The 25,954-nt window shown below is 48.7% G+C and overlaps 1 protein-coding gene across 2 annotated transcripts; it reads right to left on the bottom strand.

Annotated features, from left to right (window-relative positions):
* LOC144138904 (transmembrane protein 220-like) lies at positions 1–24,332 on the bottom strand. 2 transcript variants are annotated; one of them, XM_077671411.1, is made up of 4 exons: positions 24,125–24,332; positions 21,156–21,268; positions 7,585–7,699; positions 1–616 (listed from the first exon to the last, which is right to left on the bottom strand). In XM_077671411.1, the coding sequence occupies exons 1-4, from the start codon at positions 24,150–24,152 to the stop codon at positions 276–278; spliced, it is 597 nt and encodes a 198-aa protein (XP_077527537.1). In that variant the 5' UTR covers positions 24,153–24,332; the 3' UTR covers positions 1–275. The 2 variants fall into 2 exon arrangements, with proteins under 2 accessions (XP_077527537.1, XP_077527538.1); XM_077671412.1 differs by lacking the exon at positions 7,585–7,699 and having other exon boundaries at positions 2–616; positions 24,125–24,326.
* Positions 24,333–25,954: the final 1,622 nt, after the last annotated feature.

The following is a 25,954-nucleotide window of genomic DNA, read 5'->3' as shown; positions in this document are numbered from 1 at the left end:
AATTGCTATGTGTTTGGTATGCGTTATTAGGCACGAACAAATATTAGCTTGTATCAGGAGGAGGAGCAGGTGCCTTTATTTTGTCCAGAGGAAATGCCTGGCTAAGAACGGTGTGTTTAAGGCCAGGATGTCTGGTCTCGTATCGGCGCCTTCGCTCCTCTGGACGGCCCACTGACCTCAGATTTTGGACCAAAGTATGTTCTCCAATAATCATTGGTAAACAACAGTTTCACGCGGTAATTCACTTCACTTCCACACTGCACAGATGCTTGATTCTATCTCCCGTTAACAGCGCAATCCACAGGGCCAGAGGGAGTAGACACAAGGCTGCCGACAGGGCAGCGCGTCTCTGGCTGATTTTGGCGGAGTCGTATCGTAGAAGCACCAGCCAGGTGAGCGCAACAGCCGAGCCACCGGACTCGCGACCGTGCTCGCAGACGACCGGGTTGAGCCCAACGCACGTCGGGTCGCGGAACCAGAAACAGATGCTCGCGGCCAGCAGGCACCCAGAAAGCAAGATGGCGGCGCCCGTGAAACGCAGGCGAAACCGCCGCGACCACCAGTGGGCACGCAGCACTTCGGCAGCGCTGGCGAAACCGGGCAGTGAGTAGGCCACCTGCAAAAGTGAGATGTGTGCGCTGTTATTACTATACTCCGTGACAACTTAAAAACGGCACCGGAAGTTGCCGCTGTGCCTTATCACCGTAGCCGGATGTTTCTCCGCGCGGCGCAAGTAGGGCATTACTGGGAATATTTTGAACATGGCGTGAGCCGTTCCCGTGATTTTTTGAACTTAATATGCTTATAAACGACTCCAGGGACGACAAACAAACTGCGTGAGACAAGACAGACGATATCACGCATTCATAGCAAACCCCTTTCAAAACGCGCGCGCACTGACGTCACGGGTCCGGCGCTTTGGCGGAGTGATACACTACATGAGGTGGTGCCGTCCTTGAGTTGTAACCGAGTATAACATTCAGTAGTTGCCGAACCTGACGGTGGAGAAGATTTCCGCTGTAAAAATAGCACTAGGAGCAGTTGTAGTATACGCCTCGGCTAACTCTGGCGACACTCCGGGACGTTTTGCATCGAAGCTGTTAGCCTCTAGTAGGTCGGAAAATTTCGTGTCGCAAACAAAACACCAAGGCAGGACCCAGCAGTTCTCGCCTACGACGCCGAGCGCATACGTGAGGCTAATCAGGTAGATGACACAGAGCTCAGAATTCGTTTAAGGATCGAAACCACACAACAAGCATCAAAACCGCATCATGGATGATAAGGCGCCCGCGAACAATGGCAAACCCTCCCCCACCATGTGTTCTTGGTAAAAAATATGTTTTCAGGTCATGTTTTGAAGCTGGGCAGGACCAGTGTCACTAAATAAAGCAGTTCTTGCCCAAGACGCCGAGCGCAAACGATAAGCCCGCCGAGACGGCAAGGAACATTTAATACTCTCCCCCATCAGCCTTTGTATGCTGGTTTACCAACAGCTTCGCTAGACATCAACTTTCGCAGAGCGGGATGGCGACCATATTTTTTATTGCGCCTTCGCAATAGATGGCGCATGTCGGCAATAGTTTGCTCCGTTAAGCCGGAAATACAGAGCAACAAAAACAGAAAGCGACAGGATTGATTGTGGGGGTTTAACGCGCCGACGCAACGCAGGCGATGAGGCGCGCCGTAGTGGAGGGCTCCGGATTAATTTTGACCACCTGGGGATCTTTAACGTGCGCCGAAATCTCGTACACACGGGCGTTTTTGCTTTTCGCCTCCATCAGAAAAGCGGCCGCCGCGGCCGGGAATCGAACCCGCGACGAAAGCGACAGGGCGCGTGAGGACAGGGTATACACCAAGCCAAGACGATGGCGACGTTGGATGCGATGGAGCTGTGCTTGCGCGTCTCGCAGTCTAAAGCCCCAACCACATGGAGCGATTTTGCGAGCGACTTGGGGCGCGACGCGACTAGCGACGAACTACTTTTCGCCGCGCACCAAGTCGCTCATCGAATCGCTCGGTTCTGGGTCGCCAGAAACAGTCGCTCGCCTCCCGGAAGTGGCCTCAGCGACTAGCCAATAGGAGAGCCCCTACGTAAGCACGCAACCTCCGGTTTTGAAAGAGAACGGGGGGAAGATTTTGCAAATCCACGCAGACGACGTTTGCGGTGCAGCGGCAAAGAAAGCTTTGCGTGGCAAAGCTTGTGTACACGCTGAAGCAGAAGCAAGAAGGCTCCCGCTCACACTGGGTGAGACCCGTGTGGGAAAAACGACGTCAAGCAAGCGAATTCTTCACGGCGTTCATGTTGGAGCCGAGAAACGAGGCGTAGAAGGAAAAGCGTGCACTATCGCTAACCCAAACCAGTTTTAGAGATGCAATGAAGTGCAAAAAAGCAAGGTAGAAAGGCGTAATACTTTTTAGTCATGCTTTTTATGACAAATGAACACAAAAAAATGTTTGCAAACATCCAGCGTACCAAGCGCGTTACTATGCGCAGTGCGGAAACATTGAAATCGCCATCCTCAGTCGCATGCTCAGTCGCTCGAGCCGTCGCTGTCATGTGGTTGCCTCGGCGAGCGACTTCGGTTCGGCGACTGCGGATCCTAGTCGCGTCGCTCGTCGCGTCGCTGGAAAAATCGCTCCATGTGGTTAGCGCTTAACGGCTCAGGGTTTGTCAGGTTGAGGGGACCGCTGCGGCGCCGTTTGTCATCCCTACCCTGCAAAAGTGGATGCTCGGTGAAGTTGTTCCAACCCTGTACACCTTCTAATGGGTATATAGAGCGCTATGCTGCTATGGAGTAAGGGTAGCGACAATCGCTTTGTTGCCAAGACCAAATCTAAAGACGATGTGTATACTATATAGCGCGTGGTTAATTTATTCGGGTCGTTATAGCACGCGAGTGCCAAGTTTTCCTAAACTAAAGAACCTCTCCTTCCTGTCGTGTTTTGCAGTGTCGACGAAATGGCCGACAAAAAACCATGCACCCCTCCGTATACCGACGACGATGGTTGAGCCCGAAGCTTTCTCGCGATGCATCCTTTGGTTGGCCAATCCCACACTGTGCGGGTTGCTGCTCTGGAGGTACGCACCGCATTTCTAGAATACCCGCAGCAACTATCGGGTGTGCACTCCGTATAAGCCTAACGTTTGGGTTTGGGGTGTACGGCGCGAATCGGTATACCTGCGGCTTGGCGTTCGTGCACTGAGCAGTTCTTTGAGTGGGTGCCGGTTCGAGGTGTTAAAACCCAAGAGGTTACGTTAGGCCTAACTTCCTAAACCTCGAAATGGGAAGTTAGGCCTAACGTCTTGTGGCTAGCAGTCTTATGGCACGCAGTCCAAGGCCTTTCATATCGTATACGTCAGCCTGTGGGTATACGGCTGTCGATGTCCACCCCACAACATGACGTTGGCCCTATTTACGTCGCGCTATCGCACGCCTGCGTCACTTCTTCCCTCTGCAGCACATCAACCTTTAGAGAAGGGAGCGTAGCGGAGCTGCCACCAAGTTTCATACGGAAGCATTTTAATTTTACACCTCACCCACAATCATCGTCAGAAAAAATTGCATTTCCTGCAGGGCGTATTTGCGTTACAGACGCCATCAGCGGGAACAGCAAAGGTTCGCTTTAAAACACAAAAGCATACCATGATTGGTCCTGTCTCTTTCATGAAAAATGTTTATGTAAAGGTTGCATATTCAGATTTCGGACGAATAACCCGCCGAAGTTACACCTGGCCTCTGAGACGCGCCGTATAGTGAAGGGTTGCGGAGTAATTTTGGCCACCTCTACATTCTCTGGACCCCGGGACATGAGTCTCTTGAGGGGAATGAGGCGGCGCATGCTGCCGCCCGCGCGCACATGTCTACCGGGCGTTCCCCTTCAACACTCCAGCGTCACCGTCGGAAGCATACCAATCTGTGCCTCAAAAATTCAAAGGCATCCTCGAACACTACCGCCTCGAACGCCGCATCTTACCCCCACCCCACGACAAGTTGACTAAGGAAGAAGCCACCAGGTATCGCCGCCTTCAAACCAAAACCTACCCGCACGGCACCTTCCTCCACGCCATCCACCACACCTCATACTCCGCCACTTGCAAGTACTGTCCCCAACCCTGCACACTCTACCATATGATTTGGGCGTGCTCCCACACACCCCCCTCCCCCCTATTCCCTCCCCAACCATGAGTAGTGGGGAAGCATGCTAGCCAGCCCGGACCCCGGCGATCAGCTTCGGCTGGGTGAAAGGGCCCGCCTGGCAGCGACCGCCCAGGGACTTCTGGACTGAGAAGACCCCCCATTGCCACTACTCCTGAACTAATATAAAAATAAAGTTTATTTCTCCTCCTCCTCCTCCTCCTTTACCAAGGGCGCGGAAATCTTGGCACACGGGCGTTTTCGCTTCTCGCCTCAATCCCACCGCGGCCGGGATCAAACCCGGGACCTTGGCCAGAGCAGCACAACGCCGCTCTACCAACGCACCAGGCGGATGAGTGATTTCGGAGTCTGTTGTAGATTTCTCTAGTGTGATCTCGATAGTGACGATTAGCATTCCGAGTGGTGTTTACGACAAGGACAACCTCAAAGCCAGTGGCAGATCAGTTCAAGTAAATTTTATTGTCGATTTGTAGCTAAAAATTGTTACTCCTCCGAAGTGGTGTCAATGCTTTCCCCGCCAGACGGAAGCGTCTTCCCCCTGCTTGATGACTTGTCGTGGTGCGTAATTGCTGAAACGGCCTCCCAATTCTCAGTACTAGTGGTATAGCTATGTGCGTGGCTAATGCAGAAGGCTGCAGCGTGCAAGTCAACACCATGTGCGTAAAAGAAGAAAGTAAACGCTCCACTATTTACAAAATCCTTAATATGTGTTTGCATTTAACGTAAGTATAGGGGCGGGATATAGGAAAGTGTTGGATTGAGGCTTGTGCTATGCAAAAGATTGTCAAAGATTTAGGAATGCGCCGTTAGTTCACCAGGACACGGCCCAGTTTGTCATGTCGGGTGATATCCGGGTAGGCGACCTGCCTGTCCCTTCCTCCTCCCGTGAAGACTGGCTTAATATTTTCACTGAGGCAGCCCAAATTGTCGGGCTGCCTCGTAAGTCAGTTCATCTCCTGGGAGGGACGAGTGGGCCGGGCTCCAGGGCACAGCCATCCCTACCCCGCCAACTATCAAGATTCTTGGCCAACACTTCCAGAAGGATGGCGGGGGCCACACCACAGTAAACAGGATTCTAAAGCAAGGAGAACAATTACTTCAACTTATGAAACGTGTCTCTAATAGGCAGAGAGGACTTAAAGAAGAAGACCTACTCCGGCTTAAGGAAGCACTCATCACATCTCGCATAAGATACTCCATTCCTTATACAAACGTCAACAAAACCCAAATGCAGAAATTGGACACTCTACTACGAAAAGCCTCAAAGATATCTTTAGGACTACCGATAACCGCCTGTAATAAGGTCATCGAGGACATGGGCACATCAGCCACCATTGAGGAAATTGTCTCAGTCCACAAACACAACCAACTTAGGAGACTGAGGCAAAGCAAGGCCGGAATTCAACTCCTGCAATCGATCGGCTATGATTCCCAAGCAACGGTGCACGACTACTGCAAGATAGAACCTATAGACAGACAGCAGTTAAAGATAGCACCCATTCCCAGTAATATGGACCGCACTAGACACGCAAAGCGAAGAGCCATCAGGGCCAAATATTTCAATAAGAAACCGGAAAGAGAACCCCAGCAAATGCATGTATACACGGACGCGGCGGGAAAAGGCACTTCGTGGGCTGTCGCGTACTGGACGGTGCTCAACAGATCCTATACAGAAGGGAACAAACAGTTCAACTCAGCAGAAGAAGCGGAACTATACGCCATTGGTAAAGCTGTTATCCACCTCTCCCAACCAGCCCGTCCCCTAAATATCTATACCGACAACAAGAGGGCATGTCGACTCTTAGACTCCGGCCATATATCCCGCTCGGCGGCACACCTGTTCAAGCATATTCAAGGAACTGTGAAGCTGTACTGGATTCCTGGCCACGCCGGGGTACTGGGAAACGAAAAGGCTAATCAGCTTGCCCGAGACGCATACATCCGGGCTCCCAGCAACGGCTGCCAAAGTCCGACCTCTCAGGAGCCAACTCACCCGCAACTTCACCTTAAAGAATACAAAACAGCGAAACGACTACTCCCAGCTCCCCACCCTAACCTAACAAGACAGCAGCAAACCCTATTCCGACAAGCACAAGCCGGAACACTCGAAACACCTGCGAGGCTACATCTCATCAGATATGGCAAAACAACACCCTTACCATCATGTTCACAGTGCAAAATTACAAATACCCAAGACCACATTCTTTGGCAGTGCCCCCAATACATCCAAATTAGAAAACAATACACTAGAGAGTGGCTGACCTCACCTAGACGAGAAGAGGAGCAACGCGGCCTGATTGACTTCATTCAAGAAGCCGTCAGCAGAAGCCTGGACCGAGGCCTCTGAATCTCGCAGCGCTCCCTACAACTCCTCCTCACTTTCTACCTGTGAATAAAATATTATCTCTCTCTCTCTCCAGGCCTGGTAAATGTGTCGAAGTCTGTCACCAGATAAGGCGCGGAGGTTATTCGCTGCTCTGGTTGAAACTCCTCTTGCTTTGTGCAGTTACGAATGGCAGTCTTGGAGTCAGAAATAGTGATCGTAGATGGCGTCGACGCCGTGACCAGAGTAATGGCAGTTTCTTCTTCTGTTTCAGAATGTCGAGTATGAATGGATTGTTATGTCAGTGCACCTTCGTGCGAGTTAAATCACACCTGCAGCCACGCGTCCGCTGCTTGCCGCTCTCGATATTTCGCAGCATCTACGTACATCAGCAGACAACAAGGTTGCTGGCGTATATGGCCTTACCGTGGGCGATACGTCACTCCTTGTATTACATGGTCAGTGTGCATATGTCAAAGAAGAAATGCCACGTGAACGTGTTGCGCACGTTGTCGTCCAGGAGACTCTGAGGCCGATGGATTGCGAAACTGGTGCCAAGGCATATGACGTTCTTTCACTGGCACTGCGGATAAGAATAGATATTGACGGGTTCGTTGTGCTACGATGACCTCCTGGAGCATTTTGTAAGAGCTCAGCCATTAGGCGTTCTATTCAGGCTTATATATGGTATACTGCAAGCCTGACTGCTTTCAATGATAAATGAGACCTTGTCATGCTCCATTACATTCATCTTTAAAAGGGGGTAACATGCATAATGCATCTTATTACGAATGCATGTTCCAATTTAAGAGCTTTGGCTCCCCTGGTGCCATGATTTTTGTAGCGACTTTGGCGATTGGCCTTACAATTTGTCTAGCCCTGGACTATAAGGCGCGGATCAAGGGGGAATTGGCCCCTGTTCCATACGTAGGTCTAGGATTCATTTACAGTCCACTAGGGGTATCTCATTACCTGGAAAGTTGATTGATTGCATGGTTTAATGCTCCGACGTAACCCCAGCGATGAGGCGCGCCGTAGTGGAGGGCTCCGGAATAATTTTGACCACCTAGGGATCATTATCATGCGCCGAAATCTCGTACACACCGGCGTTTCTGCTTTTCGCCTCCATCGGAAAAGCGGCCGCCGCGGCAGGAATTGATCCCGCGTCCTCGTGCTCCGTAGCACAACGCCTTAGCCACTGAGCCACCGCGGCGGGTACCTGGAAAGTAAAAGTGGACTTCGATGATGTTTGAGGTGCCTGAGCAGGTCGCCGCCCTGCTCAGGCTAAACAAAAATGTGGTTGATTCTTCTTTCATAGGAATCGGTAAAACACGAAAGTGAAATGTGCTTTCACAGGAGCATTTGAAGGTTTATTGTACACCGATATGAAATTGCACATCGCTGTTTATATTTCGTCGCTATGGCACCGTTAGAAGCATCAACATTAGACACTGGCTTACACGTAAATCCGATTGCGTAAATCCGATTGAAAGCCCAGGTGCTCGCAAACCGTGCGAACGAAGCCGAAGAAGTTGTCAGCGAATCGCTTGGTGAAGCCACAGTACGCTACAGGGAAAGGAACATGATTTGTGGATCGGCAGCAGTCTTGTGTGTGTGCTTGGCGAGCAACGTCCTGCTGGCGGGTCGCTTAGGCAAAGGTGCGACCACATTGTTCATGCTCCGAGGCGCGTACGCCAGATGTTTGCGTTGCGACGAGCTCAGATTGTGGAACGCGGCGGCGGCGTTCCACATAGGCGGACGGGAAAACACAGAAGCTTACGCTGCCCTAGCGAGGCGCCAACTATCGGCGCTCATTAGCGTCATGACGCACCACTTCGCTTCACCTCTCGCTTCACCATCCGACTGGACAAGGACATAAGGCGCGTTCGTACAACTACCCGGGCATGACTTCACAGAAAACTCCCTGTGCCCACCGGTACAACTGACTTCTTCTTACGCCTTCACATGGGAGTGCTGCCCACGAAGGCCCGTTTGGAGGATAGGGGTTTCTTCCTCCATGGCGGCGCGGGGTGCCTTCTTTGCGGAAAACGGGAAACTGCAGAACACGTCCTCATTGGGTGTTAATGTAACAGCGCAGCCGTCTTCTGGGACTGGCTGCGGACTGCCTTCACTGAGCGATGGGACCTGTCGTGGTCAGACCTACGGCGCCTGAATTACGAGACTGCGCGCTCGTTATTGGGCTCCACTCACTGTGGAGGGCTAGAATGGACGCAGGGGAGTGCGCTAGAGGCCCCAGCCTGCCTGGCGGCACTTTACGGCAAAGGTTGAATGGACCGTGAGCGCGATGGGAGAACCAGATGTCGACACAGAGCTTCGCGACTCACTGAAAAAGGGTTGCCAAGCCCTGCAGAACTTCAAAGAAAAAGAAATGCATCGCTGGAAACGGCTCTGACTCGTGGATGGTCCTACCATTACGTTTTCACAACGTTGTTCTCCACTGGTCAGGCGTCGATCCTTTGCACCAACCCGGAGTATACACCCGCATGTGAACAAGGTACCTTCTCAGCATTCTCTGTTCAGGCCTTTTGATTTCACAGTGTTTTGCACCGTCATGGTATTCTGTTTGTCTCCTTTGTTGCACCTGCAGTCTTATGCTTGTGTATTTTGTGACTGAGCGAAGACTCACTGGAAGGTGACCGAAGGTTACGTCGCGACAGTATTTACGTTTGCTGTCGTCAACGCCTTGTGCGTGTCAGTGTATCATGTATATATGTACATCTGTGTAAATAAATGTGTTACAAAAAAACACTTCGTGGCTCAGTCGGTAGAGCGTTTCACACCTCCCGTTGCGGCCAGAGTGATCGTGGGCTCGAAACTTCGCGCCGCCGCGCCAATGGAGCTTTTTCTGGTGATGTCATTTCCGCGTGACGGATATGACGTCGGTGAGGTTTGTGTACCGCGGCATAAAACCCTTTCGTATTAAAAGAGCATTTAAAAGTTGTTGACATTGATCTCTGGCTCCAGAATCAGGCGCTCTGCTTGCTATGATGATCGCCGTCCGTGAATTTTGGGACTGGCCTGAAAGAACCAATTTTGTGGCAAAGCTTCGGCCACGTCTGCGCGTATAGGCTGCCCCGGGGATTTGAGTTTCGAAACTAGCGTTAAAATAAAAAAACGGTGGTAAGCGTTGGCCACTACACAATTCTGCGGGTATACGCTGTTCTGTAGGTATGAGTATTCGGTCTCACACATTGCATTCCGTTCCCGGGTACGTACAAGCCCACCGCTTCCTGTACGCACCAGCGTCATCTACTGATGATGATGATGATGATGATGATTCCTATTGGTTTCCCCTTTGAAGCGGGGTGATGACATGTCATCATACCAAAAAGGGCTAATATAACCATGTTTTACCCTCTTGGTTTAATACTAGCGCTGCTTAGGGCAGGCACTAAAGCTTATTAGGCCCGAAATACTTTCTTTTCCCTGTTACAGGTGGTAACTGTCCTAGGCAATATTCCCCTCTCTGCTTTTCGTCCACCAGCATTCTAATCTTCTTTTCGTCCCCTCGACAGCCTTGAAGTTAACTTCCGCTCTGATACCCTTAAATCCTAGGGCTTCTGAAAGCCCCATATTCCCTTCATGTAGATTTGGATGGATACCCTCACATTCTAACACTATGTGCCGCATAGTTTCTGTTTCTTTTCTGCAGACCACACATACCCCATCATTTTGTGAATACTTCCCCACAAAACTCTTAGTTCGCAGGCAACCTGCTCTAGCTTCAAAAAGCAAAGCACTACCCTGGGAGTTATCGTAGAAATTTTCCTTTCTGATGGTCATCTTCTCAGCCCTGTACATCTCTAACGACGTTTTAACTTCCATTTTTTCCCTCCATTTATTCGTTTCAATCTGCCTTGCCTCTTTTTCGGTTACCTTGGCTGTTTTGGATTCCCCACTGTTCTTTCTGTATTTCATCGTTAGCCTTCTAGTCTTTCTTAACCACTGCGTGTCCACGCTTTTCAAGTATAGGTACCTAAAAACCTTAGCTGCCCACCTTCGCTGATCCATTGCCCTCAACCTCATCTCAAAGCATATTTTACTCTGAGCTTCTCTAACTTCAAACGACGTCCAGCCCATATCTCCCTGAACTGCTTCATTAGTTGTTTTTCCATGCGCGCCTAAGGCCAAACGTCCTACCGTTCTCTGGTTTACTTCAAGGCCTGATAAAACGCCTGATTTTAAGCAGAGTACAGCATTCGCAAACTTGAGACCCGGAACCATTACTCCTTTCCACATTCCTCTTACTACTTCATATTTGTTATACCCCCATAGAGCTCTATGCTTCATTATAGCTGCGTTTCGCTTTCCCTTAACCTTAAGTTGCTCCTCGTGAGTACTTAAGTAGTTATCCTCTTCATTTATCCACACTCCCAAATATTTATATTCCTTCACTCTAGGTAATTCGCCTTGCAGGATAGACACTACGTCGGTGGTAGCGTCATTGAAAACCATTATTCCTGATTTTTCTGCACTGAAATTTAACCCGAGGTCAGTGGCTTCCCGGCCGCAAATATTTATTACCCGCTGCATATCGGTTTGGTTATCAGCTAAAAGAACAATGTCGTCTGCGTATAACATTCCCGGAATATGCTGTTGTACCACTTCGCCTTGCAGCATATGGGTTAGGCTAAACCCTACTTGACTTTCTTCCAGTTTCTTTTCTAACCCTGCCATGTAAAGCATTAACAGTATTGGGCTCAAAGGGCATCCCTGTTTCAGTCCCCGGTTGATGTTGACCTGCTGGACGCATTTCTGTCCTTCCCAAGTAAGGTGCACTCTATTGTCTTTATAGATTGCTATAAGGAACTGTACTAACTCGTCATCTAATCCCTGGAGTTTCAGCATTCTCCACAGCCGTTATCTATTTACGTTGTCATATGCCCCTTTAATGTCCAAGAACGTAATCCATAGTGGTCTATTCTGTGCTTTCGCGATTTCAATGCATTGCGTTATCACGAACAGATTGTCATCCAGTCGCCTGTCTTGTCCGAATCCCTTCTGCAGTTCCCCAAGTATTTCATTTTCTTCCATCCATGCTTGAATTTCTGATTTTATCGCCTGCATTACGAATCTATACACCACTGACGTTACTGTGAGTGGTCTGTATGAATCAATACTGACTTTGTCTCCTCTGCCTTTATATATTAAATTCATCCTACTTTCCAACCAGTCCTCTGGTATTTGTGTGGTTTCTATCACCTTATCTATTGCCCTCATAAACGATTCCTTACTTTTAAGTCCAAGTAGGTTTATCAGTTGCATTGGTATTCCGTCCGGGCCCACTGCTGTCTGGGGGGACACCTTTTGCTCTGCTTTTTTCCAATCAAGGTTGCTCAAACTTATTTCCCTTTCCGCAGTCTTTTGTGGCGCTGATGTTATCGGTGCAGGTTTCCCAACCACTATTGTCCTAAACTTCTCACTAATCACTCGATGAATATGCGCCAACGCGTGCTCTCCTTCTAAATGTTCCCCCTCCTCATCAATCAGGAATTTTTATGGTTATCGTTTTTTGAGCTTAGTGATTTTACATGGTTCCAAAACTTCTTGGATGCGCTTTTGTCCTTCTTCCGTATTTCTGCCATCCATTGTTCGCTTCTCTGCTTGATCTTTGCTTGCACCATTTTCTGCACTTCTAGTTTTTTCCCACGGTAGACATCCCACTTTTCCTTCACTACCTCCGGTTCCATACAAGTTCTTTTTGCTTCTCTATGTTCTCTCGACGCCTTTCTTCGCTGGTCAATAGCCTCTTTTATTTCCTTATTCCACCAGCTTCTCGGCTTTCTCTTCCCTTTCCATCTGTTTCGTTCCTTTGCTTCATTCATCTTACCCTTTATGAACGCAATCATTTCGTCGTAATCCCAATTTTTGCCTGGATATTTATTGATTTCATCTTCCAATCTATCAGCGATGATCTTTAACTGCTCATTATTCAAACTATTTCCTCCTATTGTACCTATTTCTGCATTTGTCCGGGTTGCGCCTCCAAAGTGCAAGCTAAACCGCTTGTGGTCGCTTCCTAAGCTGTCTGTTCCATTTTCATCTATCCTCATTTCCCGCAGCCTTCCGTATACTGTCTCGGATACTAAACTGTAGTCTATGCTGGACTGTCTGTTACCGCTTTCCCACGTTATTTGTCCGTTACACTTGCTTTCCGTGTTTACTCTTACAAGCCGGTTTTCCTGGCATAGATCTATCACTAGAGAACCGTTGTGGTCTGTGTATCCATCCAAACCTTCTATATGGGCATTCATATCTCCAACTATGATTATTTCGCCCGAATCTTTGAACTCGTTAATATTTCTTCTCAAACAGTTTACCATTTCCTCATTTTCCTCCCTAGCACTACTTCCGGTCCACAGATACACCACTCCTAACCATGTATTTTCCCCCTGTATGGTGCCTCTAACCCATAGATGCTCTTTACAACTTTCATGCACTCTCTGCCAGTCGGTCCCTTGTTTAATGAGCATGCCAACACCTCCCCCTTTCTTCATTCCTGTGGTCCTGTTGCAACCTTCCCAAACATAATTGTCTATGATAGGTGGGGCTTCTAGGTCCCGGAGGTGAGTCTCGGCTAAAGCGTACACGTCTATTCCTTCCCGTTCAAGTTGCTTTTGAATTTCCACCCACTTATCTGGCTTTCTGCCTCCCTGCATATTTATGTAGCTGATTAAATATTTAATGCATTTGTTTTTCCCTTTCCGCTTACGGGGTCTGTTTTTGTCTTTTACAGAATTGTTTGCTCCATTGTTTCCCCTTAAATGGCTTCCGTCAACGCTCTCAGTTACGTCCGTAGGTTCTCCGTTTAGCTCTAGGCCTGGCTGCCTCCCAGCGTTGAGTGTGCATGTGTCTCTTGCTTCCCCTTTGTCTCCTAGTTTGCCTTCCTTAGCTGCGCGGGGCCTCCTAAAAAAGCTACCGCTCTCCCACCTAAGCGCCACCCCAACTTGTTTCCTAGCCTGGGGCTGAAGTGAATCCCGTCCCACTGAAAAGCTTGCCTATGTCCGATGCTGCCCACTACCCTGTTCACGTCTATCACTTCAAGCCCAAGTTCCCTGCCGCACCTCACGATCTCGCTGTTAGCAGCGAGTACTACCCGTTCGGTGTGCACGCCCTGCTTCATCACCTCCGGCACGGTGCAGACTGCAATGCACACATTTGGGGCCGTCGACCGCAGGTCCTTTACCCCCTTTGCTATCTCCTGGCCAAGTTTTCTCTCCTCTCCCTTTAGAACATCGTTAAGCCCCGCGGCAATCACCACAAGGTTTCTAGCTTTACTAGACAAGGCCAGCTGCCCCTTCGCTGCAGTCATCACCGTCTGCATCGTTTGACCTACTTTCGTTTGAAATACTTTTTCTTTTGAGAAACGTCCATTAGACAACCGCTGTTCGGACTCGCTATTTTAGGGGTAGAATCGCGGTTTTTGTAACGAACGGCCTGGGTTCGCGTCCAAGAAGTGCTAATTTTCTTCAAAGACAAGTGAATTCTTGCCGTTAAATGTACTGTTAGCTCCACCCTACGCACTCTTTTGTAGAGTAAGTTACAATGGTCGAGGTTCAGCAGTTTCGCGTGGACCCTGAAGGGCCTTGCTGCGCAAGCTCTAGGAGCATTCATCATCATCATCATCACCAGCCTATCTACACCCACTGTAGGGCAAAGGCCTCTCCCATTATTCTCCAATTACCTCGGTCCTGTGCCAACTGTGACCAATTTATCCCCGCAAACTTCTTGATCTCATCTGCCCATCTAACTTTCTGCCGCCCCCTGCAACGCTTGCCTTCTCTAAGGATCCACTCTGTTACCCTTAATGACCAGCGGTTATCTTGCCTTCGCATTACATGTCCTGCCCACGTCCATTTCTTCTTCTTAATTTCTACTAATATGTCTTTAACACCAGTTTGCTCCCTGGCCCACTCCGCTCTCTTCTTGTCCCTTAATGTTAGACCTATCATTTTCCGCTCCATTGCCCGCTGAGTCGTTCTCAATTTAAGTTGAACCCTCTTAGTGAGCCTCCAGGTTTCTGCCCCGTAGGTGAGTACCGGTAAGATGCAGCTGTCATACACTTTCTTCTTCAGCGACAATGGTAGGCTGCTATTCATTATCTGAGAATACCTGCCATATGCACCCCACCCCATTCTGATCCTTCTAATTATCTCTGCCTCATGGTTGGGATTTGGGGTCACAACTTGGCCTAAGTAGATATATTCGCTTACCACTTCCACTGCCTCGCCACCTATCTCAAACTGCTGTGCTGTCCCGAGGTTACTGATCATTACTTTAGTTTTCTGCATATTAATTTTCAGGCCCACTGTTCTACTCTGTTCGCCCAGTGCGGAAAGCATGCTTTGCAATTCGTCCCCCGAGTTACTTAGCAAGGCAACGTCATCAGCAAATCTGAGGTATATACTGAGGTATTCTCCATTAACCCTTACTCCCACCTGTTCCCAATCCAACGTTCTGAATACTTCTTGTAAGCATGCGGTGAATAACATTGGAGAGATTGTGTCTCCTTGTCTGACACCCTTCCTTATAGGTATTTTACTGCTCTCCCTATGGAGGGTGATGGTAGCTGTAGACCCATTGTAGATATCCTCTAGTATTCTTACGTATCGGTCATCTACCCCCTGGTTCCGTAATGCCTGAATGACTGCTAGGGTTTCGACCGAGTCAAATGCTTTCTCATAATCTATGAAGGCTATATATAGGGGTTCATTATACTCAGCGCACTTCTCTATCACCTGATTGATCGTGTGAATATGGTCCATTGTTGAATAACCTTTACGGAACCCTGCTTGTTCTTTAGGTTGACTGAAATCTAAGGTTGCAGAGATTCGGTTCAGTAAGCTGATCGGCCTGTAATTTTTCAAGTCCTTCATGTCGCCTTTCTTATGGATTAGGATAATGTTCGCGTTCTTCCAAGATTCCGGTGCCATTGCGGTCATTAGGCATTGCGTATACAGGTTTGCCAGTTTTTCAAGTACAATTTCTCCGCCATCCTTCAAGAGGTCTGCTGTTATCTGATCCTCACCAGGTGCTTTGCCCCCTTTCATTTCTTTCAAAGCCTTCCTGACTTCTTCGGTCGTTACTGGTGGGATGTCTATCTCCTCTGAACTACTGTCTCGTTCGGCATTATCCTGTATGTCCCGGCTAGTGTACAGATCCCTATAGAACTCCTTTGCCACTCTTACTATTTTATCCCTATTTGTGATGACATTGCCTTGCTTATCCTTAGGTGCATACATCTGATTTTTCCCCACGCCAAGACGTCTCTTCACTGCTTTCAGGCTACCTCCATTCTTTACAGCGTATTCGATCCTCTCCATATTATACTTCCGTATGTCAGCAGTCTTACGCTTATTGATTAACTTCGAGAGCTCGGCTAGTTCTATTATGTCAGCTGGGGTAGAGGTTCTCATGGTTTGCCGTTTCCTGATTAGATCTCTCGTCTCCTGAGAAAGTTTACCAGTATCCTGTCTAGCCATAGTGCCCCCGACTTCAACTGCACACTCCCTGATAATGCGTGTAAGGTTGTCGCTGGCTTCCTGTGTCGTAAGCTCGGCTTCCTCGTTAAGGGCGGAATATCGGTTCTGCAGCGCGATCCTGAATTCTTCTACTTTACGTCTTACTGTTAGCTCATTTATCGGCTTCTTTCGTACTGGCTTGTTGCGGTCCCTCCTCAAATCTAGCCTAATTCGAGATCTTATCATGCGGTGGTCACTACACCTTACTCTTCCGAGCACTTCCACATCCTGCACGACGCCAGGGGTATCGCATAATATGAGGTCTATTTCATTTTTGTGCTCCCCATTCGGGCTCCTCCAGGTTCACTTCCGACTCTCCCGTTTACAGAAGAAGGTATTCATTATGCGTAAGTTATTCCGTTCTGCAAGCTCAACTAGTAGGTCCCCCCTGCTATTTCTACAGCCCAGACCATAGTTCCCAACTGCCTTGTCTCCAGCCTGATTCTTGCCTACTTTAGCATTGAAGTCCCCCATAACTACGGTATACTGTGTTTTTGCTTTAGCCATTACCGATTCCACATCTTCATAGAAGCGTTCCACTACTTGGTCGTCGTGGCTGGATGTGGGTGCGTAGCCCTGCACCACCTTGAGCTTGTACCTCTTATTGAGCCTAATTACAAGACCTGCTGCCCTTTCGTTAATGCTATAGTATTCGTCTATGTTGCCAGCTATGCTTTTATTGACCAGAGATCCCACTCCCAGTTCTCTTCTGTCCTCTAGACCACGGTAACATAGGACGTGTCCATTTTTCAGCACCGTAAAGCACCGTAAGGCCTGCCCTCCTAACCTCACTAAGCCCTATCACATCCCATTTAATGCCCTCTAATTCCTCGAACAACACCTCTAGACTTGCTTCGCTAGATAAGGTTCGCGCGTTAAACGTTGCCAGGTTCAGATTCCATTGGCGGCCTGTCCGGATCCAGGGATTCTTAGCACCCTCTGCTGCGTCACAGGTCTGACCGCCGCCGTGGTAAGTTGCTTCGCAGCCGCTGCGGACTGAGGGCCGAGGGTTTATTGGCGTATTCATGGGAGGTTGTGGCCGTTACTACACCAGGGTGGCCAATCCTGCTCTGGTGAGGGAGTGCACTACCGGCAATGGTCGCCGGGGTCAGGCCGCACCCCAAGCCCCTTTGTGCAATTCCATCAATACGCGGATTTTTTTTTTTTTTGATTCGGTGGGAATTGTCCGGCACCGGGATTCGAGCCACGGTCCTTCTGCACGCGAGGCGGGTGTTCTACCTCTACGCCATCGCCATTGGGTTGTATTAAATTGGATTGTATAGTATTGGATTGGAAATCCAACCCAATAGGTGACCGGTAAAACGCGCAAAGGCTCATGGGTACGCCATCTGCTACCGCCACTTCCGGTTCGAGATCTCTCCTGCCCTCCCGTGCGCCTGCGTGCGCTGGTGGCTGTCAGGCGCGTGTGCGCATGTTGTTTATTTGTCACAGGGTGCTTAGCTGTCAGATAAACCCCTAGTAGGGTCAATCGTTGTTATTTATGGAATTCCCGATGCATGAGCGTTTTTTTTTTTTCGGTGGAAACAGATAAACAACAAGCACACCCGCGCGTGAAAGCCGACGGCATACGGGAGGCCAGGAGAGCTCCCGAACCGGAAGTGGCGGCTCTCCGCGGAAGAAAACAATGCACCCATCAGCCTTTCCGCTTTTTACCGGTCACCTATTGGAATACGGGTGTGTAGAGAATTGGGTCTGCACATTCGCCGGTCTGCGCATTCCAGAGGAGTGACGTCATAGCCGCGGCAGACGCACTGGCGCGGGTGCGTGCCCAGCCGCGGCTATGACGTGCGCAGTAGCCAAGTCTGACGCTGCACCGGAGCCGCTTGATAGTCGTTTCGCGTGGCTCCTGGACAGCCGTGCGGCGCATGCGCGAGGAACAGTGACAGTATTGGATTGGATTGGATCGGATTTGATTGGATTGGATAACTGAGCCTTAGCTCACGCTACGTATATCATGGCATATATATAGGCGAGCTGAGCCACGGCTATTTTTTTTTCTTTTGTAACCAAAGGTGTTCTGGCATCTTAGTTCGGTTCAGGGGTGGGGCGCGGCATATCAACACGTGTAATTAATTAACGTTCTGCGTCACACCGGAAACTTCCGTCGTAGAACTTCCGTTTTGTACCTACCTTGAAACGGAATATCGCGTCTCGCACGAAAATTTCTGTAGTAGGCTTTGGCCAATAATACTCTGTCGGTACGCACGTGTTACGGCCCTTGTCACGCTAAACGCTAGGTAGCTTAACAATTATCTCAACAATGTTCCAAGCAACGTCAAACTTTTTGTCAAGCTTCACGTACTTGCTGACATGAGACCCCAAATATAATGTTAGGCCTTCCATAAGAATGTTGAAAAATGGACCATTGCCAGTATATGCGACCCCGTGGGTACTTAGAAGAACTGCCAGTTGGGCTTGCTGGTATACGTTCATGATTGAAACAGCGCTACTTAAACACGAAGACAGTGCACAAAACATTGCACAAAAAAGTGCAAAGCGAAACTAGATGACATGGCCATCATTGATAAGCACGCAAATTGATCCACAAGGGAGATCATGGAAGCTTTTCGCGTTAAGAAGGGAGCCACTTCTTGTGTCAGCCAGCGATCTGTACAGTTATCCGATATCGAGTTTCGTTTTTGGAGGGGGTTTGATTGGGTTTTATAGTGTTCACTACACGTGCCTGTGTGATTATTTGGTGCTTACTTACTGCTTTCTGATATAGATATTTCTTTCGTTCATAAGTATTTTCCAAATGTGTCGATGCTATCAACGTTTTGGTGATGACGCGATTCATGTTCTTGTTCCTTCTATATATGTTCGTTTTTTTTTTTAATTAAATTCAGTTACCCGTGAGTACGTAACACTGCATGAGTTTTTTCTCGAGTACTGAAGACTAAAAATTTTGTTTGGGGCATTAAAGTTTGCTTAAGTGCTTCGGAAGCGATATATTCCACCTTCCGATCTGCAACATCGTTTTCTTTGCTTTCGTTTCTTTGCCTTGTGTAGCAAGTTATTTGGACCGCCTTCTTTTATGCTACGGTGCGTATATATCTCTTTATTCGCTCTCGTTGCTTCGTCTGACGGCTCGATTACGTCAGCAAGCAGACTGGCACACGCCATATATGTTCCCTAAAATCAGAGTTCAGAGCGGCCGGTTGGCACCTGTTCCACTTACGTGCCATCCCTATCAGGGGTCACGCGGCACGCACTTTTAACAGCGAGGCTGTTTAGAAAATCGTAATTTTTCTTGTCCGCAGTTAACAATACCAGGAAAATGCCGCACGGGAGCGCGTGTCTCACGGCGGCCGCCAGGCAATTAACAAAACTAAGAAAATGCCGCGCGCTTATGGTGGTGGTGGTGGGGTCCCATAATGTGGCGCATCCCCACTCAGGAGGATTGGCCAAGAAGATTGTTTTTTTTTTTTCATTAAGAAGAACCAGATAAGGCAAAAATAGTACAGTCGAAGAAAGAATTTAGTACGTAGATCGAAGAGAGAAATAGAAAAAGAAAGAGGAACGAGAGAGCCTGATCGGAATCGTTTTAGCAAGGCAGACGAGCCATCTCTGAAATGAAGGAATGGGTGGCGTGACAAACATTCCCATGGCAGTGACCTAGCTTCGTGCCTCCAAAAGACCAAAAGACAAAAGCACTGGCAAGGTTAGTGGCATTCCAAGACGCCGCAAGGGAGCCTCCAGCAGCCTTCTTCGGTGATGAAATAATCGGCGGCAAAAAAGGAAGAAATGTTCATCCGATTCAATTTCAGGGCAGAAGTGGCACAAGGGTGAGGTTGTTAGATCTGCCCGGTATAGGTACCTAATAAGTGGGGGAACACCACAACGAAACGAAGTCAGCGAAACTTCGCATAAGCGAGTTTGGCGCAGAGGCTTCTTTTCCAACGAAACCTTGTGTGTGCGTGCCTCGCGACGACCGCCCTACGTCCCTGCGCACGTTCGTTAAGCCAGCAATATACCCACTTAGGGAGATTGGCCCAGATTGCGGCGACCGCCCAGCAGTTAAGAAAACCAAGAACGCAGTGTCTAGAGTGCCGTCCGACGGCACTCTAGCTGATCGTTGCAGGCATGGCTAGAGTGCCGTCCGACGACATTCGAATATTTAACACTAGACTAGCACCGGCCGAGGAGTCTGTCGCTGTAGTGTAGAGGATCCGTCTTAGCTTCTTGATCCCAAAGTCGGTGGTTCGAGACCGGCTTTTTCCTTGGATGTTTTTTATTCATTATTTCATTGAAGTCTAATTTTCATGCCTTAGGTTAGTTTTGGTGTTTTAAATGATTTCTTTGCGTGCGTTAGGTTATCTTATGTTATGTTTAGGTGAGGCTGCCTAGCTTTTGCGTTATCTAGAGCGGTGTACTGCCAGGCGCGGCAATTTTACCACAAAACGCCGGTGGACGTCGATATAGTGGAGTGCAGTGCTTATAATACCGTCAGACGGCACTCTAGACACAGCCAAGTAAATGCCGAGCGTTCGTGTGAGCGTGCCACGCGGTAACCTCCCAGCGTCCCCGGCACACGTTTGTCACGCCAGGCATACCCACTGAGGGAGATTCGCCAATGTTAACAAAAAGAAAACTCCAACATCGCCGTAATCATGACAACACTTGCTCGGAACGAGAAAGACGCGTCATAGCGTACGCCCCTCGAAAGTGATGCCCACTGATTATCACTTCCAAAAAAGTGAAGGAATCTCATACTTATAGCAGTGATAGAGTAAAGGTCGTTGCGGCAGCGAAGAAGAAGCAAATCGTCGGCATTGGTGGACTTAAACCATCGTGGTGGTAGTGAAGGTTGAATGCAGCTTCGCTACCTTCAAGAATTACGCGTTACTGTGAGCTTTCATTATTTTTACAACTTTAGCGTTTTAAACTTGTAGTTTTGTGAATTTTGTGACGTGGGCGCATTGTACCTCAAGGCTTCCGATTCCTGCATGGTCAACAACAGCGCTTCTTCGCAGAGTGGCGCACTTACGGCTGATCAAGTAGATGCTAACAGCTTTGCTGTGAAAGCTTCTCGGTCAGAAAGTGAGCTCAAGCGCAGATTCCCTTCCTGGGTATGAAAAATAAGGGCATAGCAACGGTTAGTCGCAATCTTACAATCCAGAGGATGGCGTCTGGGTCGTTGAGCTGGACGTACGATGCCGCAGCGAAGAATAGCGCCATGACGAAGTTCGAGAGGCGGAACCAGGCGTCACTCGTGAGCAGCATTCCTGCGCCGACAAGATATTTGAACGTTGTAAAAACACTTTTGAATCGCAGACTTTGCGTACGTGTTTATCGACAACTGTTTGAAACCGGTGTGCAATATTAGAGTCATTTAGAAGACCCTGACAATGGTAAAAAATGAAGAGTTTTAGCTGACCGTTTTTGACTGCCCGCTCCGCTACCTACGGCCCGTTCAGCATAACCGGACATGTCAGCAGCAGAAAGGCTTTTAGCTAACTGATAACTGTATCTCCCTCGACGGGGATTCATTCGCGTCACCGTTCGTGCCCTGTGCGTGTGCAAACCAAAACTCCACCCAAAGGAAATTTAAGAATTTATATTTTATTCACTTAAATAAAGCAAAATACCGTGAATTTTGCCTTATTTCACTTTCTGGTATAATTTATTCGCTGACACGATATAGTAGTGCCATATAATTTAAAAGAAGACGTTCAACCTTGGGATGACCAAGACAAGGCTGTCTAACTGGGAACTGCATAGAAGAAGGCTTGCGCTTCGGTCGACGTTTTTCGCTCCCGTTGTAAACCTCATCGATGTATGTTCCACCTTTGCCTATTCAGAAGTGCTTTCGCAGTTTCGTCGCTTATATTTCAATTGTAGAAACAGATTTCGCAGTAGCGCGCTCGCCTCTCCGGGGGCTGCCATGGTAGAATTCCGCGCGGTAGCGTAGCTGCCGCGAAGGTCCGCTCACAGAGCTCGGCGAGCGGAGCGGGTCCCCGCTCCTCTCGCACGCGCAATTGGCTCCCGCTTGCTATCGGAGAGGAGCGGACCGTGAAAAACATTCAGCTAAAACTCTCTAATGAATACAGCCCGGGTTCAAGCTGAGTTATCTTTTCAGTTAGCTGATTTGTGGGCTGCTCCATAAGTCGATGTAATCTTCGATTTGCTATACCACACCTTCCCCTCAACTTCACATAACACCTGTTGTAAAATACGGCAATATTTATTGGGGGCATGAATAACAGTCTCCAGGAGCTTGCTCACAAACTCCACTACAGCTGACGACATCAACAAGGAGTGACATCGCGTAGACTGCCAGCCACATCATCGTTAACGAGAAGGGAACCTTCGGTATCAGGCTGCGTGTTGATGTGTATTAATATATTTACCGCAGACTCGTCCTCCCCATCACGCATTGCAACAAGTGTTTATTGTCGTCGTCTTCACAACTGCTTTGCAATACCGAGATTGTGAAGTCACTTTTCTTTCACGGGGCGAAAATTTGCAGATTACTGCAGTGCGACTACAGACAGCTGTATACGCTGATGTCAATTACTCCCACGCCCCCGCCCCCTACCCGCAAAAGTGGTGACAGTTGTGAAGAAAGGTAGCCAAGAACGGTACCCTTACTTATCACTTATTCGCATGATTTGGTGTCGCTCGAGCTGCTTTTTTTTTTTTTTTGCTACTAAACTGAACCTGCGACCGGCACGACCAGCGAACTCCGTAGCAGTTACGACTGCGTGGTTTAAAAAGAGCGCTGTATTTCTTTTATTGCGATCAGCCATTTTGGGCTTGTTCATCCAGATTTTCGCGGTTTTCCTAATCCTCTCACAGTGCGAAAAGGCTGCAATTCTACTTTAAGCAGAAGAGAGCGGAGAGGGCGGAAAAAGATCATGCACCCCTCCCTCCGTCTAATGACGACGATAGTTCAACGCAGAGCCTTCTCGTAATGGATTCTTTGGATGGTCAATCTCACACTGAGGAGATGCGCACCACTTTTCTAAAATAGCCACAGCAACTCTCGGGTGCGCACTCCGTAGGCCTAACGTCTGGCTTTGGGGTGTACGGCGCTAATCGGTACCCGCTGCTTGGCCATGTCGAAATGCAGCTATTTGATCGACGCCGGCTTCAAAGCGCGAGGCACCCGGCCCATTCCGGCCACAGGAAGCATTTTGTTTTTTTAACTTAACCCACGACCTTTCATGATCATCGTCAGGGAAAGTTGGCTTTTCTCCAGGCCGTATTGGCGTACAGCGGCATCGGTGAGGACATCAAAACTTCGCTTTAAAAGAACAAGGGTGAGAGAGAGAGAATAACTTTAATGAAAACCAGCGATGTTAGCCGAGCCGTCGGGCTGGCTTGCTACGCTAGATGAGAGAAGAAAAACAAAACGAAAAAAAGAGAAAAAAAAATGAGAAAACGAAATGATGTCATTTGATGCGGCCAAAATTTTCAATCATTAGAAGTGAATAGATGTCAACAGAAACATTTAACTCTACCGGAAATGAGCAACGCACCCCCATCGACAGTCATCGGGGTTGGGTTTTTCCCGGATTCTTTTCTTACGTGAGCTATTCCCATAACTTATTGCATTAAATAAATGGCTGAACAATTAAAATTCGTTTTCATGGGGCATTGCGCTAGTTGAGACTCTTTGAAAGCGCTGGTCTGGGTACTCATGATCGCTAACGATGAATTGCCCCGTACACATCTTCTGCTATGAAAAACATAAAACGGAACAAAATGTGCCTCACTTCACTTTCTCTTCGCTAAAAGCCAAACCAATTGCGAAGTTATTGCAAGTATGTACTGTGTCCATAATTCCAGTGAATACACCCGGTTGCAGCGTCAGTTTCCTCTCACTTATACTTTTGTTGGAAACTATATCTACGCCCGCATTCCCGAAGATTGCGAATGCGCCACGAAACGAACGCGACGACCCTTGTGGTATACTTCCTACGAATTCGGCTACAACAATCGATCCAGCACAGACAGCGACGCGACCCTGGCGCCGCATCCCAGGCTCGCGACCGGAAAGCGCAGATAAACAATCTGCGCAACAAGTAAACAATCGCGAATCGATAGCTGGCGTTGAAACCCCCACGGACGTGACTTACCTGCTGCCGAGTGCCCGCGTTGCGGCATCAGCTCTCCCGTCGACTCCGAATCCAATCACCCAAATCATGTCCGCTTCTGTCTCGCCCCAGCGCTAAGACCGCCCTCCGAGGCATATCAGTCAGGGCGCCACCATCTTGGCGTCGGTTTCTCTTCGTCCCCTGCGAGGCGTGAGGAGGAGACGGAACTCAGACGCATCCGCGCTGCCGGCTGTTGCTGGTTAGGGTGCCTCGATGCGGAGCGGGCGCGCATCGAGGCACCCTATTGCTGGTGCTTTGCAGCGGCGGTTAGCTGCCGCGAAATTTGAAGCGCGCAATTCACGTCGACATGTTTCCGAACAATGAATCGGGAGAAATTCACGCACATGTGGCGTCCATTGCACAAAATAACAGAGGGCCAGTGCATTTTGTTATATTGTTGAGAAAAAAAACCGTGAGGGCACAAAGGTTAACAGTCAAAAAGGAGCGTTCGCGCTTTTTATGCAGGGAAACTAAGCTCTAACAATTAATACTCGCAGAGGCAAATTTCGGTGGGTATTTTTTTTATTTGTGTTTTTCGAGGAAGGTTCGGCCGGCCATCTCTGCGGGAACAGTTGCCGGCATATGAATTAATCTTACAGCCGGGCTATCACGACCTCTGTATCATTCAATGTTGAGTTACGAGCGATGGATGAGCTATTGACGCTTTATTTATGGCTCAACTGCGCCAAATAAATATATCAATGCTCACGACAGGCCACGCAAAATTGGTCCAATAATTAATAACAAGCAGTTTAAGCTACCAAGAATTTGCATGCGTATACTCGCCAACGTTTTTAACGCTTAAATTCACAAAATCGCTTCAAGTTTTCTGCCTGATAGGGTAGCGCTAAGATTACTATCTAGTCTGGTTACATCGTATATCACCGCATGGACTGCACAGATATGCTTTGCGAATACAGCTGTTAACTTTTTTAGCACAGTGAATTTGCGGACCGATACTGCCGCCTTTAAAGGAGCACCGACACCAATTTTCGACGTTAATATTATTGCACAGTTCGCTTCCTTCACTCAACAGAATACCCTGGCTGAAATATGAGCGGCCTGCGACGCGAAGAACATAGTTCAATTGGATGGCATTTATCGCGCCGACGGAGCAGCGCACGGAGCGGCACTCAGCAAATGGACATCAGCGTGACATCACTCCAGGAGAGGAAAAAGAAGTGACGCGACAGCGCTGGTCAAAAACTCGTGACGTCACTTCACGCGCGCGGCCCCACGAGCGGCGAGCGGGCGCAACACCCTCTCAAGCGGGCGCCGGTGACGTCCGCACAAAGCGGTAAGGTCAAACCGGGAGGCTGTCATATGCGCCGTTCGGGATGAAAGCGCGGGAATTTGAAACAAACGATTTTCAGGCCGTTCAATGTAATTAACTATCGCGCGCTGAAGTATTTGAAGTGATGTTTCAGGTTCGCCAGACCATTAAGCATCGATAAAAGCAATAAAAGTGTTACATAAAATTTTCGTGTCAGTGCTCCTTTAAAAGACCGCAGCTTGAAAAACGACCCCGCAGATCTTTGGCAGCTTCAGCGCACTGGTTAGAGCAGGCAAAGCTAACTTGTAATGTGGAGAAAAATCTTCCTAGCCTTCTTTGCCCTCCTCCTGGCAGCACCTATTTCGGGCACAACTGTGCGGAGGAGTATCAGGGGCTTTGTCGTTCAGCTAAGAAAGGCGTTCCTTTACATGTTAACCCTCGGGCTTAACACAAAAAGTCTCAATTTTGTTGCTATGTTAGGCCTCACACCAACTGGTAAAGCCGGTCGTTCTCCCGGAAAAACACGTCGACTTGTTCCT

Source organism: Haemaphysalis longicornis, unplaced genomic scaffold (genome assembly GCF_048455015.1).
Source record: "Haemaphysalis longicornis isolate Haplotype H1 unplaced genomic scaffold, Haemaphysalis longicornis Haplotype H1 scaffold_5, whole genome shotgun sequence".
In the NCBI taxonomy this organism is placed as follows: domain Eukaryota; kingdom Metazoa; phylum Arthropoda; class Arachnida; order Ixodida; family Ixodidae; genus Haemaphysalis; species Haemaphysalis longicornis.
This window is presented reverse-complemented; position numbering and strand designations above follow the sequence as displayed.